This window comes from Xiphophorus couchianus, chromosome 12 (assembly GCF_001444195.1).
Source record: "Xiphophorus couchianus chromosome 12, X_couchianus-1.0, whole genome shotgun sequence".
In the NCBI taxonomy this organism is placed as follows: Eukaryota; Metazoa; Chordata; class Actinopteri; order Cyprinodontiformes; family Poeciliidae; genus Xiphophorus; species Xiphophorus couchianus.
In genome coordinates this window covers 25687818-25704629 of record NC_040239.1, presented here as the reverse complement: position 1 = coordinate 25704629, position 16812 = coordinate 25687818, and the positions used below count along the sequence as shown (strand labels likewise).

At 40.1% G+C, this 16812-nt stretch overlaps 1 protein-coding gene across 1 annotated transcript in view; it reads right to left on the bottom strand.

The window, feature by feature from the left end:
- Nucleotides 1-12358, bottom strand: part of dock5 (dedicator of cytokinesis 5) — a 69366-nt gene extending 57008 nt beyond the window's left edge. The window contains exon 1 of the mRNA XM_028033455.1: nt 11940-12358. Coding sequence (XP_027889256.1) covers nt 11940-12006 — 67 coding nt within the window. The 5' untranslated portion in view covers nt 12007-12358. The remainder of the gene's footprint in view (nt 1-11939) is intronic.
- Between the last annotated feature and the right edge of the window lie 4454 nt (nt 12359-16812).

Below are 16812 nucleotides of genomic sequence, written 5' to 3'. Positions count from 1 at the left end.
GGCAGGGATTGCTCACCCGGACGTGTGCTTGCAAACCAACCAACGTGGCATTGCGAAAGAGAAGCCCTTTTAAAAGAATGCTGCAGGTTGAGGTCTTTGTCTTGACTTGAGGGAGTCTCGGCCACGCGCACAGCTGCTTAATCACTCAAGAAGGCGCAGGAACTATGAGCAGAGCCGTGCCCCGACTTGCACAGCAATAATGCTCGATACTGGAGGCCAGATTTCTCGGCACGCTTCGACTGGCTCAGCTCATCGCACCTCAGCCTGAATGCGAACATTTGACAGATCAGTGAATGTGTGTATATGTGTCCTCACTGTGACTTCCTTCACAGATGAAGATTTTCCACCGGCTTGTCTTGAAACGGACATTCATCCCAAACCGTCCCCATTATACAAAGTCAGTTTTCAGACTTGTGTTTAAAGCATAAGTTTGGATCACTTCCCCCCATAAACTATAACATCTTAGGTTTTGACCTGTTCCCATTTATGCTGTTTTGATAGATATTGTATTGCTCTGACCTAATTACATTAATCCACAATGCCGGCAGTCTTCTGCATGCATGTCCGCAAGTGAGAATAATCAGGCTGTAATTGTGAGATGCCTTATTGAGTTATCATGAAACAGAGTGAAAAAAAACAACCACCAAAATCATGCAAATCAAATTAAACTAATAACCTTCCCCCCCCCATTTATAATTTAAAGAGATAACTGTCAGAAATGATTCCTTCACAATACAGACAATCGCATGAATCACCGGGAAATTACATTGAAGAAATGACATCTGCCTCCAACCATGCCAGGAGAGACAATGGTCCATTCACCGACTTGACACGGCGTCTGGGGCCTGGCAACGGCGTGGCATCATGCCCAGGGCTGGAGTCCAAGCACAGCAAGATGGGACGCCATGCTGTTAAAAGCGAAGGCATCACGACTCATCTGTGCAGCTCTGGTCTGCTCAAACTTCAAATGCGGAGCCCCACCGCCCCTCCTGTGCGCTCTAATAAAGCCTCGCTGGCACAAGTTCAGCTATATGTGCATACTGATGTTGCATCAAAGTCAGCCTGATTCACTCTAAATCATTTAGCATTGAAGTAGATTAGACAACAATTAAGGAACACCGCACGGCTGAAACAGTCTGAGCAGCAGCTGCCGGCCAATCAGCGTTAACGCAACATGACCAGAATCTGTTGTTCTCGTTGCCAACTCGGGGAGAAAGAGAAATATATAAATCGGCGTTTCATGATAGGGACTTTATCAAATTTGATCTGAACCGGTGCGCGCTGATGCAGACTTGCATGCAATCCTTGAAAATACATGTTGGAATACAAGTACAGCTTCTGGCACACAACTTGGAAGCGAATACTAAAGGCACTAGTGAGGAAGGCACGCACTGCTGTAACAAAAACAACAACCACCCGTTTCATCTCAACGGAGGCAAATTAAGTTTCTACAGAGCCACATTTTTAAGATTTATCAAGAAAACGGCTAAATGTATCCCAGGGTGTTGAAAATAGGCAGTATACTACTTCAAACTAAGAGAAGCATCAGCTAAAAGAAAATTATCCAGTAAAGTACCAAGCACAGCACATAATATGTGTGTAAATATGTAAGGGTTCGAGAAAATATCGAGACAAAGAAGCGATTCCCTGCGATTGTGCAGCTGATTTTCAATCTTCAGACGCATGTCTCTCCTGACTTTCCAATACAGGATTTTAGATAAAACCAATTTGTTACAGCAATGAATTTTTTCTCCTCACCTTCTTGTCACAATAGGTAATACATTTAAAAAAAAAGACTACTGTGAGAGCACAATAATGGTGAAAAAAGATTTTACTGATTTCTAAAGCAGAAATAGATTCAATTTTGTAGTCTTTAATATCTTATATTAGCATTTAGCGCAGAGCTAGCATTACCAAAATAACACACAATGCCTCTCTATTGGTGCCTTAACTTTTGCAAAAGGCTGCCAACATTTCAAAATTATTATTTTACTTATTTTAAATACAACTCAGAATGAAATTGGCAAACTTTGCTTGTTTTTCCTGGAATGACATCAAAAATTGTCAGATGGCAACCAAGCTAAAAAAAAAAACAACCATCACCTGAATCCAGTCAACAACACAGAGTTTAAAAAAAAACCTCAAAATGCATGAAAAGCATCTTTGTTGGTACATTTACAAAACAGAAACAACTATCTGTTCAGCTATGATGCAGATAGCCACAAAAAAATGAATATAAATACATACAGACTTTTCAGCATTCAGCCCACCAATCACCTTCCAGCACCAATCATGGGGAAAATGGTTGATATAGATCAATTCTAACAGATTGTTGCAATCAAACACTTACACTTACAACAGACCTCTTCTCTACAGCACTATTTGATGACTCCTTGCTAGACCACTTTTCATACAGGAAACTATTCAGCCAAGGAAGAGACAGTTTACTGTAACAGTGGGATAGTGACAGATGGTGGTGGGAGAAAAAAAAAAGACTATAATATAACTAGATTGGTCCAATCACATTTATGGCCAGTCTAAACTTTTCATTACTCGGCAGGGGATCTAAACAATCTAAATTTAAGCTTCACTGGAAGTTGAAGATCCAAGCAGAAAAGAAAATGATACTATAGTCCGTTAATGTGCCAAAGCAACGGTGCTAATCTGAACTGCATGTATTCACAGTTTCACCTGAGGTAGCAAGCCTCGGTTTTAGCTTTTTAAAAACGATGTTATGATCCACAAGAGGCTTACCGGCCTACTTTAGGGGATACAAAAACATTCCTACAAAGGTATGCCTTCTGCTCATGATACTGCACAGTAACATTTATGCTTTACCAAGGGCCACTTAAACGAGCGCTATAACAGCGGCTTACTTTAGAAGAAATACACCAAGGGCTAATTCCCAGCACCAAGGCATTCTAAAGTTTTAAGCATTAAGTACTTCCAAACTTGCTAAAAATCTAACATCATCCCATTCCAGTGCTTTAAAGTCCTTCTCTCCAGTTGTAAGTCATTTGCTGTCCCTCCCACTAACTTTTGCTATCCACTGTTGGTTAGCTAGCTAAAAGAAGGATGCTAACTGCACCTCTCTCTTGCAAAATGCAACTTTATGCAAGTATTTCTGGATCGTCCGGGTACGAAAACAAAAAGAGCACCACCTATCACTCTTATTGTGGTAATATGGTTTAAAACTATTATTGCTAAGATCAGCTGAATGCAATCTGGCTACCTGAGCAGGTAGCCAGGCTAATTATCAAGCTAGCTTTTGGCTAGTTGATTTGTAACACAGACGTATAGCAACTCTTAAGATACTGTTTGCACAAATGCTTCTTTCCAGTGACATAAAATTATTTAGTTTTAGATTTTTCTCAAATGAGAAAGAGGATAAACTTATAAACAATGCTATTCAAGATTTTTTTTTTAAATAAGCATTTTTGTAAAATACAAGCTTTCAAATATCACAATTTTGCAAAGATCACAAAACAATTTCAGCCAAGCAGGGTAGGGAGGGGGGGATTAAAATATGATTATCATCTAAGCTTTTAAGAATACAGTGTTTCCATATTTGACCATATTTACAGGTATTCTGTTATTGCATCCCCCAGAAAAAGAGTAGTGATATTAGCAGCCACTAAAGCATTCAGAGGTACAATTTCCCACCAGGTAAACACCAGTTTGTACTCGAGCCAGTTTGGCTGAGGCAGGATGTCTTGGGGAAAAAAAGAAAAGTAAAGGGCTCAATTGAAAAGCCTTGTGCCTCACACTTACTGTCTAGACAGCCAAAGATGATCTGTGGCTCCTAAAACTGTTCTCTAGCTAATCAGACTGTATAGGGCTACCCATAAATCAGAGAGTTAACTCTAAAGTTCAGAGCTAATAGTGCAAAAAGGAACAAAATTAGATCACTGTGAAGCTTCATCTCTTAATTCAGCTTCTTTTTTTAAAAAATCCTGCCTCAACATTTAGCCCAGAGTAGATTGTGTAAGGCTTATCTAAATTAGGGGGAGAAAGAGGAAAGAGAGTATAGCGCAGTTTGCTGAATATTAAAATACTTCACAATTTTTTTTTTTTTTTTAGGCTTTCAACATCACGACTGGCTCTCCATCTTTGTTAGCCCATTACAGCTGGGAACAAGGTCAGCAGTTATCTCCGAATCGCAACCTGCAATCAGATCTGACACTGCAAGGTGAGCCTTCAGATTTAATCGCCGTGATTCATGGGCGAGTTGGAAATCCGGATCGCAAACGAGAAAGAAAATAATTTGTTTTCTTATGCTGAAGAAGGAGGGGACGTCTGAAAGAAAACACACTTTACGTACGTGACACATTTTCAATACGTTCAAGTCAAAGTGCTGCTTAAAATATTTCTCAGCGGACCAAAGCGAGTGTGCCCGTGATTCAGCCTCTTTGTGACGTTAATGGCTGCTCCCTGCAGAAATCTCAGCATAGTAACAGACCACAGTGGACCTGAATATATGGAGGTGTAAGGCATCATTATCACGGTATGTTCACCAAACAGAAATATAATGCACACGCCACAGGAGTCGTCGATATACGTTTTGATCACAACTTGCCTACCAATTATTTTTACTTGAAGAGGCCCTTCGCTGGGGGTGGTCTAGTAATACATCCAGGGAGCACCATTGCTAAGATGGGTATAAACACTACCTGTAAACCTGAACGGCGTAAAGGCGGCTGCTGTAAAGGAATTTATTGGAAGAAACGTTTTTGACACTTTCCTGTTACCTGCATTTTGTAGGACAATGATATTCTCAAGAATTATTTCAACTTGAGTTTGAGCATAATTTTTTTTTTTTTTTTTTGTTTGAAAAGTCATATTGGATTTTTCAAGAATTCAATTCAAAAGTACTTTATTAATCCGAAAGAACAATTACATTAAATTCAATTAAAATTTCTTCTCAGAAATCATTGTTTACTCCTGATTGTCATGCGGACACAAGTATCCTCATGAACCCACTGACTTACATGTAAATGTTTTGAGGGTGACAGTTAAGGGATTAAAGTAAAACTCTTGCAAGTCGCACATGATTCTATTTGAAAAAAAAACCAATCAATTTACCAATAAATCTCTAACAGTCCTTAAGAAAATCTTTGCTTAACCGTTGTTGATAGTTTCAAATCTACCAGCTGGTACTCAACACCAGGAGAATTTGCTCATCTAAAAAGAAACTGGGCAGGTGGATCCCTGACTCAAACTCATACAAGCTTCGTAGTAAAAAAAAAATGTTTATTCATGTAATAATATCTTGGCACAGTTTAAACCTAATATTAACATACCAAAAACACAGATTTACTGCTTTACCTATTTTTGGCAGGTTAGGATTAACAAATGATTTCCATTTCCTGACTTCCGTAATAAAGAACGAAAAAATATTTTTCACTTTTGATTTCTTGAGTCAGAAGAATCTTGCATACACCAAGATTACGATGCCTTTAGAGAATTAGAGAAAAGCCCAGATGATGAGTTTGGGCTCTTCCAAACAGACAATGACCCCAAACATTGCGCCACATTAGCTACAAAGTGGCTGAAGGACAACAAAGCTAATGTTTTAAAAAACACAATCTAAATGCTCTGATCTCAGTCCAATAAGACAATTCTACCAGATAATAAGAAAATGGGAACTTTTGAAATTCAAAAAATGCTTTAAAAAAATTCTAAAAGCAGATCTAAAACAGGAAAGGTCAGGATGGATTTAATGTCAGACAGCATTATTCTCATCTCTTTTTTGCACGGTGTGCGTAAACTTATGGTTTCAACTGTATGTATCCGCATATCGAAGACAGGCAGAGCTACTTTATATCGGAAGCGCCGATCGCTTTTTTAACTGGTGACCAGAATCATTTAATTTTCAGCTTGACCTGCTTTTACGGATGACCAGCAGATCATTAGGCTAAAAGAAATCTATTTTAGTGATCAGCACGGAAGACACGTCCTCACAGTGACACAATAAGCCACACTTGCATGTAAGCATGTTTATGGTGAGTAAGATTTCTGCAGAATCAGGAAGGAATTGAACAAGCCTCATCAAACAGGCCAAAAAAAATAAAAAGGTGCAAAGTGAGAAGGGAAATGGTAACTTCATATTTATAGCTAATAATATCCATTAATCTGTAGTACCTTTACCATTTTAGCACTATACAATAGTGGAACATTTGAATTACTGGCCTTAAATTCTTCTATGTTTTCCAAAGGAAATATAAAATACAGAGAAGTTTGAACGTGAACATTTTCAGTTCTAAATTTATATGTCCTTATTTCACGCCACACTTGGAACCAGTTGAAAGCTAGCGGAAAAGCTGCACCAAGAGTCACGGTTTCCAGTTTGTTTTTTTTTTACTCTTGAGCTGGATTGTAATTTTACCCTCATCCGGTCACCTGGAGACAGCTCCATTTTTCGATTTCAAGACTGGAGAGCCGTGTAACTCGGCGAGTTTGAAGCAAATCTAGAAAAGTTACAGTGAAAATCATTCTGATCAAACTTTGGAAAAGTAAAGGATAATTCTCACATAAAAAAAGAATTGTAGTTTTGGCCAAATTTGTACACCTTGGCATTTCCAACCATCTGGAACAAACAGCTCTCAAACTGTGGTACAAGTATCAATTGTGGTACTCGGGCTGAGCGTTACTGGTGCCCAGAAGACATTTTGACACATTATCTGCATGGTAAACACTGAGAAACTAGCTGGGATGTCAAACTAATGAGCGCAGCCAAAGAGAGGAGTTGCTGAAGCACATGAAAAACTTCTCAGAAGATTAAGTGCAGTGGAGAAAATGTTAAGAACTCCCAGTATGAACCGAAGTAGATCATGATAAATCAGGAATAAGTGCTACTTATTTGGTTGCATCTGAGAAAGGTATCACACAAAATGGGATAGTTTGCTTTTTCTTTTTTTGAAGTGAAGTTTTGTGGAGTCATTATCAGTACTTGCCCCCAGCCTGTAGCAAATAAATCTTATTTCACACAGAGTCAAGAAATCGTCAAAGAAGCTGATTTCACTTCGGCTCATTTTGTCAAATTCAAACGACACAAACTGAAAATGCTTACATCCCTGGAATAGAAAGTCATATTTATAGTCACACAGCGGGGAAATGCATGTGTCACAACAGGAAGTTAAGGTAATTGAGAGCATGCAGAGTTGCAGACTATACATTAAGGGCAAAGTTACAAAACAGGAAAAAATAATACAGTACAGTTCTTAAAAATAGCACACTCACATTAAAAGAAATGTGCAGCTGGAATGTAAAGAAAGAAATGTACTGTATATATGTGCAAAAAAAAAAAAAAAAAATTTGCAAATAACAGGAATCTTATACGAGATGAGGAAACTGCAAATAACAGCAGAATTTTGGGATGGCAGGAAGAATCTGCAGTAATAGTACTTTGTGCATCAAGGATGCAGAAATCTTTCTTAAAGTCAGCTAATAAAAAAAAGGAGGGAGTCAAGTTGCTGACCTTTTTCCGCTCTGAAGATTTCTTCACTTTTCTAAAACACTCAGTGATATAACATCAGGCTTCTGCAGGTAAGAGAACTATAATAATCTCACACAGCTTCTCTTCATGAAACTTTAATTATCCCCTCAACTGTGTTCTAGTTCCAAGTTTGAAAATCAGTCTGAATGCTGTTCAGTGACCAGGCTGATCTACTATTAGCAAGTCAATGTATTTCTCTGCAAATAGAAAGAGCCTTTCATATAAATAATGTTGCACGTTAGCTCTATATCGGTAATGACATTGGTGTCGGCTGATGATAGTGATTTATTTAACATATTGGTGCAATAGGTAAAACCGGGCTGGTGATAAGAATCGATTCCATCTTGTTTCTGTATGCGTTTCAGAAGGGTAAAGGACTGATCATGTGGCGTTTGGTCACGTGACAGCGATTGCGATGCAGCACAGGATTATGGGGTGTATAATTGAAGCATAAAAGCAATGTCAGTGGTGTGGCCATTTTTTTTTTTTAATTAATGGTGTTAAAGCTTGGTGTTGGCTTTTATATGCGACCACATTGGATTTTGCAGCGGGTTTGGTATGAAACGTCTGACTTTCACCTTGTGAATTCACACATCAGAGATGGGGAGGGTTCTTTTAGTTGACCGTTTTCAGACTTAATCTTCAAATTCTGAGTAAAAGTATAACCTATAAATGAAATACATCTTTCAGAAACATCGTGTAGCGCGAATGAGACATTTTCTTTCTTTTAAATTCAAGTTCTTCATCATTACTGTTTGAAAATGTTAACCACCAGTAGAGTGATCCTTGGAAAAGCTTTAATGAAGTAGACTTCAAAATGCAAAACTGTGTCACATAACAGGGTGTGCTGTAATTATGAAGTCTGGAAAACATTTGCAACATGTTTCACTGGGATGTATGCAACTGGCTATACAGTTACGAGATGTGTGCATAACTGGGTGTGCCGCGCTTGTAATAGTTAAAGAAGTCACAAACGCCTCGTCTCAGGCAGATAACAGCAATAATAGAGGCCTGCTAAAATCACATTGTGCCCCCCACCCCCACACACAGCAGATTTATTTGTTTTTCAGGCAAAGTCAACTAAAGTGGCATCAACTGAGGTGATTCATCCAAAGCCCCTTCTGGAGGCATCATCTCGTTCCAAGACCTGCCGGTTTCAGCACTTCATCTGAGCCTCAATAGGGTTTTGCTCCTCCTCCGGATGTAAAATTAGGAAGCTCTCCCATTATGACTTTGTCACAGATTCGCCATAAAAGATAAGCTGTCTATTATCAACATTTTCCTGTTAGCAATCATGATCTAACCGATAGTGTTGAAAAACTTTTTTTTTTTTTTTTAAAGCCTCTTCTTCTCTTCTTCCACCCAAAGATGACGTCGTCTGTGTTCGAGCGCAGTCGAGGTTCACTAATAGGATTAAAAATGTAAGCCTTCGTACAGGGTCCGATGGCATTTTGAAGATTAAGAACAATGTCAGTGACTTCTGCCCCGTTTCCGGGGAGAATGGCTGCACACTCAGGCAGGCTGGCCGTTTCGGAACACCTACGGTTGATCGTAAAAGATTTTCCTGAACATCAGCTGTTTACGCAAGGTCATATATAACCAGGAGGTAGGACTGTTATGGGTTGAAATATTTTCAGTGACAACAGCAGCTCAAGATCAAAAGACTTTGCTCAAGCCTTTTATATTGTCAAGAGGAGAGATTAGTCAGGTCAGAGTACACATTTATACCTGCTGCAAAGACTATCTGAACTGGATGTTTTCACTGCTGTCACATTCTGGCTTTTTTCTTTCCCCTCCAGGAGAAGGGCATTTGCTTTTAGATCAGGAAATGTTCATAAAGTTCTGTGTAACTTCAAGCTAAGATTTATTGATTCACAACCTAACAAAACCAATAACCAGCCTACCTGTGCTGGTCATATAACAATAACTTTTAACCTGATAGAGAGCACTACTGCAGCTTCTCCCACTATATACCGACATTTTTCATGCGGGGTCAGTTTCTGAAGCAATATCCAAAGCTTTAGAGCTCTAATACTGTCCTGTTCGAGCTGTTATACCGATATGCAAATAGTATGGCACAACTGCAAACGAGGGATGCACCAATCCACTTTTTTCACTTCTGATAACGACACAGGTATCTGAGGTTTACTATTGGCCGTTACAGAAAACAACACAGATATAATTTGTTCAGTCAGTGGAATTAAGAGTAGAACAGCCAATGTACAATAAATAATAAAGAAACTGAAACTGACAAAAACAATAGGTTGACTACTTTGGTCAAATGTGCAAAAATAAACTGTAACAAAACTTCTTTCAAATGGTTCAGAAAGGAAAATTAGGAATTCTAAACATAACGTAAAACATAATGAATCATGACGTCCCTCAGAGCACAAAAATTAGAATTACACTGAATAGATTGTCACTGATACCCAATTTAGAATTTATTTCAATATTGGAACCAATACAGATATTAATATCGGATCGGTGCAAACCCAACAAGAAATGGTCTACCATCTAAATTTGTCTATATGCAACAGTGGCAAGAAGTGCACCCTGTAGACAGACCCATAACACATCCTTCCAGTGAAATAGTGCTGGCAGCATCATGCTGTGGGAATGTTATTCATTAAAAAGGGTAGCTGGTCAAAGCTGATGGTAAAGGGGTGTGCTGTGGTGGCGCAGGGGGTTAGCACGCCCCACGTTTGGAGGCCTTAGTCCTCGACGCGGACGTCGTGGGTTCGACTCCTGGTCCCGACGACCTTTACCGCATGTCTCCTCACCCTCCTTCCTGTCTGCCTACTGTGGAAAAAATACGAGCCACTAGCGCCGCAAAAAATTCTTCGGAGAAAAAAAAAAATTTGAAAAAGCTGATGGTAAAAACAAATGGAGTGAAATACATGGTTACCTTGGAAGAAAACCAGTTGGAGGCAGGACACCTACCCAAAACATAGTGAAAGCTAATTTCATGGTTCATATCAAAGCTTATTCATTTACAAAAATGGCCCAGTCAAATTCCAGATCTAAATCCAGTTATGAATCTATGTCGAGGCTTACAAAAATGTTACTTTCAGATGTTCTCCATCCAATCTGAATAAGCTCAAGCATTTTAGCCAAAAGACTCTAGGTGTGAATGTGCAAAACCAGCGACTGCAGAGTATTGATTCAGGAGCGTTCGATGCGAATCCTCATCACAATGTTCTGATTTTCATTCACAAAACATGTTTGCTTGTCCTGCAACTTTGAATTTATGAGCCACTTTGTGGTTGTTTTTTACATAAAAGCCCAATAAAATCCAATGAAGTATGTGATTAAATGTGGGAACGTTCAAAGTGTCCGTACAAACACATAAAGACACCAACACACAGCATTTATGTGGAAGCAGTTATACATGCAATTACATTCACACAAGGAACAAGACATTTTGAATCACATTTAGAGACGGAAGCTAGTTCAGGATTGGGTTGTTTTTTTTCTTTCATTTTCTCAAAAAATTGTGGGAGTTTTTAATTTATGAAGGACTGAAATCAAATTGTAACAAGACAAAAATCTTGTTTTTCCCTCTTTTTATGAAGCTACTCTGAACCGACACTCAAAGGCAACCAGACCCACATTACTAAATGTTTAATCTGCCAGTTCAGGACACACACACACACACACACAAACGCATGCGCACACACACACACACACACCAAATAACAGGTTGGGATTACTCATAAAGTGAACTGTGCAGATTATTACCTAGTGGGCATGAATAGCTTCCTGATATCTTGCACATTCATGCAGACTGTAGATACAATTGTAGGTGAAAGAGCCACACCTTGTTGCAAAACCCTGTGGAAACTACCTTTTCTTGAAGTAACATAAAACTGTGGTGCATTGTAAAGTTGACTATGCTGTTGCAAGTAAAGCCAAGCTACATAAGACGCATGTACTCTGAGTCTACATACAATACAGTACAGACTGCCTCAGGCGCTTCCATAGGGAGTCCCTAAAGGAGACCTTGAGGGGGGGCAATAAAATACCTTAAGGCAAAGCCAGGACTCATTTATGTTCATTGGTACTTCAACCGGTTCTCTTCAGTGAGATTAGGCTCAGGAATGCCTGGTATGCTCTCTGAACTCCTGGCCCTTTTCCATGTTTCCATAACACCTATTGCGGATCATTGTTCAGCTTTGGTATTTTCTTTTCTCCCCCCAAAACTAAGTTACAAACAACCAGGAAGGTGAGCTTCCTTGTATTTGGAAAAAGAAAAGACAGAAGAAAAAAAAAAAAAAAGCTAGACCTTTGTTTTAATTCCTAATACGCGGACAGAAAACATAACGTGAAAACATACAGTTCCCCAACTTTTCCCCGAGTTCTGTTTGTTTTGAAGTTGGAGAAGTTGCTGCTGGGAGTTAAGAGTCGGCTGAGAGCAAAACACGCCAAGTTGAATGCGAGCACTTACCGACGCCGTACTTCTCTTTCTTAGTGGGAATCCAGCGGGTCATAGCGGGAGGGGTGGGGGGGGGCATGTAAAAAACTGGCCGAATAAATAAATTACTATGTACACTTGCTCAACGAGGACGGGTGGTGCGCTCCAGCTCGTCCCGAAGCCTTACAGTTCCGCCATCATGACTCGTAGACGGGGAGGGGAGAGGAGGGCGCAGCCCGGCGGGGAGAGGGGGGGATACAGGCGGGAGTCACTCGCACAGACACCCGCTCTACCAGCTCGGGTTGTGTGTCTCATTCAGCTCCTGACATCATTCCTCCTGTTTCTCGAACTGTTGCTCATAAATCCCCAAATGAGCTCAAATTGAATTAGTCATATTAGATTTAGACAACTGTGCCCGGCTTTTGCTTCAAGGACTGTTTCTCTCGGCGTCAGTTGTTTTGTTTTAAGCTGAATCCAATTTGCTAGAGTTATCTCCATCACTAGCAGTCATTTTATCCCTTGTCGCTTAATTAAGGTAGTGGTTAAAATGTCCCACTGAGAAAAGTAACTGTTCTTAAAGGGACAGGCACAAACCACTGATCTGATTCCTACCAGTATGCGGGTTGGACATGGCTCACTGCCACTACCCACAACCTTGAAGGCACCTTAATTTTCTGGTGTTAATTTGCATATCCTGCTAATGTCAAGTGGACAGCCCTCAAAGTTGTGCAGGGTAAGTGTGCATAATTGTGTATACTGCTGCTGACTACAGATAAATCAGCATTCAGACTGATTTAAAATCTAAAAAGCTGCATTGGTCTGCCTTACCAATTGATTTAATGAAATACAGTTTGATATTTATGGCACCTTTGCTCTGTTCCAGTCTGCTTATTCCAAATTAGTCTGAGTCTGTTTTTTGTTTTAATTTCATTTTAAGGACTACATAACATAAAACAAAGTATGTTCTTCTGCATATTCTTCGATTGAGATCACAGTTTTAAATTCCATATTTAAAAAATCCTATAGACCTCGAAATGGCCATTCGACTTACATCCTCTGTTCCTTTGCAGCCTTCTCTCTCTCTGCCCCCTTCCTGTCAGACTACTATCAAATAAAGGCCACTAGAGCCAAAAAAAAGCATACCTGCAGTAGCCATCTGTCTGGTTGTGTGTTGACATATTTGCAAATGGCAGACTTTGAAAAAGGTTTGTACTATTTAAATGCTGTATTTAATCTGGTAACAAGTTATTGTATGCATTTTAAAAAATCTTGTTTTGATGCAATATTAGATCACGCATGTTTTTAGTCATACGTATATAATTTCTCTTGCTTCTGAATTCACAAATCACCATTCTGTTAAATGGTGACCTTAGCCCCTTGTTTACTTACATCCCTTATGTCATGTAGCTCTGCCGATCTGCTTTCGACGATCTCAATGTTAGAGCTAGCTGACTTATCTCGTCCTTCTTTACTGCCCCTGAATTCTCCCTAACAGCTCCTCATTAGTTCCCAAATGAGCTTCATATGTCAAGTTAGATTGAAGCCGCTGTCGCTTGCTCTGCTTGAAGGAATCTCTCTTTTAGCGCGAATAGTTAATTTTTAGCAGGAAACTGCGCACAACTTGACATTCAGAGGGGACTTGGGGTAATTAATTGAAACTGAGATGTAAATCACCGATGCGTCATAAATAAATGATCGCCCGGTTATTGTTTTTTAATTAAAGCTTGATGAATTGCATTGCAGGAAGCCACGCTGGCCGTTTGCAACAAGCACCTTCTGCGAACTCCGGGTGAGCGTGGACGGATTCTCACACAGGCTTGATTTGCTTTGACTGCATGCAGTACTTCATACAAGCCCCGCAATTAATTGGTGCATCTGGTGGCTTGTCCGTCAATGAGAAGAGACTTCCCAGCCCAGGGAAGCAATTTACAGCTGTTGGCTCGGAGACTTTGGTAATCTGCTCAGCCTTTTGTTTGCCCGCCATGTGTGTTTCTGTTTGTGCAGCCCCACCGGTCAACCAAATGGCGCTGTGTGCAGCGCTTAACCGTCAGCGGCTTTTTGCAATTCAGGAAGGCTGCCAATCATTCATCCTTCGCCATCTATCGCGGAAATGGCCGCTTTAAAAAAACAGCTCCTGATGATTTACGGCTGACACGATCTGATTGGGGAGATTTCATTGAAGGCTTTTAATTTTGCAAATTCAGAGCAGCGGCGTTGAAAAATGTACCGTATATAGCAGCAGCAGCTTTGCTATATAGGCTGTGTATGGGTGAAAAGAGAAGCTGCTTACTCAGAGCCGACCCCCTGCTGGCGTAAGGGGCCCTTGAGTACACATAAAATAATACAGAACAGATTAACAAATGTGCTAGGTTTAAAGATGCAAAGGAAAATGTTCAAAGCGTATACATACGGCTTGAGAAGGGTTTTAAGGAGATGGTTAATCTGTGCAGTGGCAGTTCTTGCATGAGGCCCTGAGGGGAGCTCTCAACACCTCAAGCCCCATAGATGGATCGATAGGTCTGTCTATGTGAACAAACATGTTACATTTATCACAGATCTCCTCATCTAAATTAGTCCTAATATTTAAAACAGTCTTGAAAATTACTTTTCTTGTGTTTTTACCAATAAAACTAACATTTTATGTATCTCAAACTGGGCTTAGAAGTCCAGATGATCAATTGCAGACCCGATTCTATTAGAACAACAGTGAAGAGGAGCTCCTCTAATATTGCACTTCAAATTTGATGGCAGCTTCAGGTTTGTTTACCAGTGCCTCCGCTGTCCTCAACGCTGTATCCCTTTCTTCTTTGATTGACCGGAAGTTAAGTAAGTCATAAGTCAGCTCTGTGCTCACTGGACACTGTTTTGTTGAACTGATGCCCCTTTTTTCCCACAGAATGATGTCGAGTTGCACGGAGAAGTTGCCAGGGGGATCACTTGTACTTGTGTGATTGTCTTTATCTGCTCTGTGGCTTTATCCATTGGGCCTGTAGTAAGTAATAGGGGGGCTATACATGTACTTTATGTTGTATCTTCCTCGGTTATGACTTGAGCTTTTCACAAGATTACTGTGACCTATTTCTGGCTGAGCTGTAGGTGCTTGCAGAGAATTCAGATTTATTACATTTCAGGGAGAACGGAGGGGGGAGGTCTTCTTATCTCCTCATGCCAATTTCACCTTTGATTTTTATAATAAGTTTAGCAAACCCAGCTGAATCAAAGAGAAAGAACAGCTTTCAAAATGTTCAAAAAAAAAACGACGACTTTTTTTTCCTCAAAAACAACTGCAACATTGCCCTCACCTGTCTGCCCTGCGTTATTGCATCTTGTGAAATGTTCATTCCTGATCAAATCTACACACATGCAGAGCTCTGCATTCCACTTGGAGATGAATTCACCACAACCAGCAAATAAAAAAAGAGAGAGGCAAGCCGAGCCTTTACAGGACATCCTGTCTGCTCTCATCTTCGACATTAGATCACCACGTGAAACGTCTCAGATGTGCTGCAGAAGCCTCAAACTCATGCTGTGCCATGTTTAAGTAATAAGTTTTTTTGTTGTTGTTTTTTTTAAAGCGGGGGCGGGGGGAGGGGGGGGTCTATATATATCTAAATTTATAATCAAGCCATGAGCAGATGTGTGTGGTAAATGGAAACAGGTGTACATGTCAACAGAGATCCCGAGCAGCTGGGACTTAAAAAGGGCTGCGTGCCTCGTTTTCAGCATGAAAGGCTGGAGGAAGGCTTGGTGAGCACCGGCTTAGTCATTGTAGATTAAAACGCAGCCATGGAAGTACCGTTGTTGTCCTCATATGGGGATATACTGCCTGTTTACTCTGCCTACGGGCTTCTCAGTGTGTTGCCAAACAGATGAATGAACATCGAGAATGACAGACAGACTAATAAATATGCTCCCCACCTAACACTCTTTCTCTCTCCTACCTTGCACAGCATTTTTGTTTTCTGCTTGTGTGCGTCCGTGCTTTAGTGCCTGTGCATGCACGACTGTTTTATTCATTCAAGATGAAGCACATCCAGCATCCATATGTATGAAATTCTATCTATACATATATATATATATATATATATATATATATGTATATATATATATATATATATATACGCATACATAAAGCTTGACCTGAATTGTCTTCATCAGTAGCTGGCATAACTAAACAAAATGAAGTGTAATTCTTTTTATAGAGTGCGAAACTACAATGCCTCAGAGAAAGGAAGGGGATGTGATCAGAGTGATCTGAACATACAGGCGGACGGCCCACGGGAGGGGTCCTATTCCTCAGATACAGGCAGACCAAACACAGGCCTAATGGATTTATGGGTCCACAGCCAGAACCGCATGACGCCAGAAGCATATAGGGGTCGAGCATCCACCTGCTTGTCTGCCTACGGGTCCCGATAATTGGTGGGTCTAGCAGCTCTTTGAGGATAGGTCAGCACACTGTCTGTGAACAGGTACTCAACATCCCGCGGCTGAGGTTACGTCTGAGGCTGGCTTTTGTGGAAGGATGCCGTGTTCACACTTAACAACTTTCACGGCTGGGAATAATTTCATTTTTATTTTATTTTTTGGGGTTTTTTGAGATACAGTGCCTTGTATAGCTCCTTAAACTTGAATTTTGGGATTTTATGTGATAGACCAGCACCACATAGCACATGATTTTCACTTATTTTCTAAAACAAGAATGTCTTTCTACAACAATGATGTGCTGCTGCCTTTATTCTGATAACCCAAAATATGATCCATTGATATTTATTCTTCTGAGAGATCAATTAATAAATAAAATCCACCAGTGTGTAATTTATGCTGAGCATAAATCCAGTGGTTCTGTGAAGGTCTCATGCATTTTGTGAAACAAGCTTCATCATAAGGACCAAGAAACACCAGT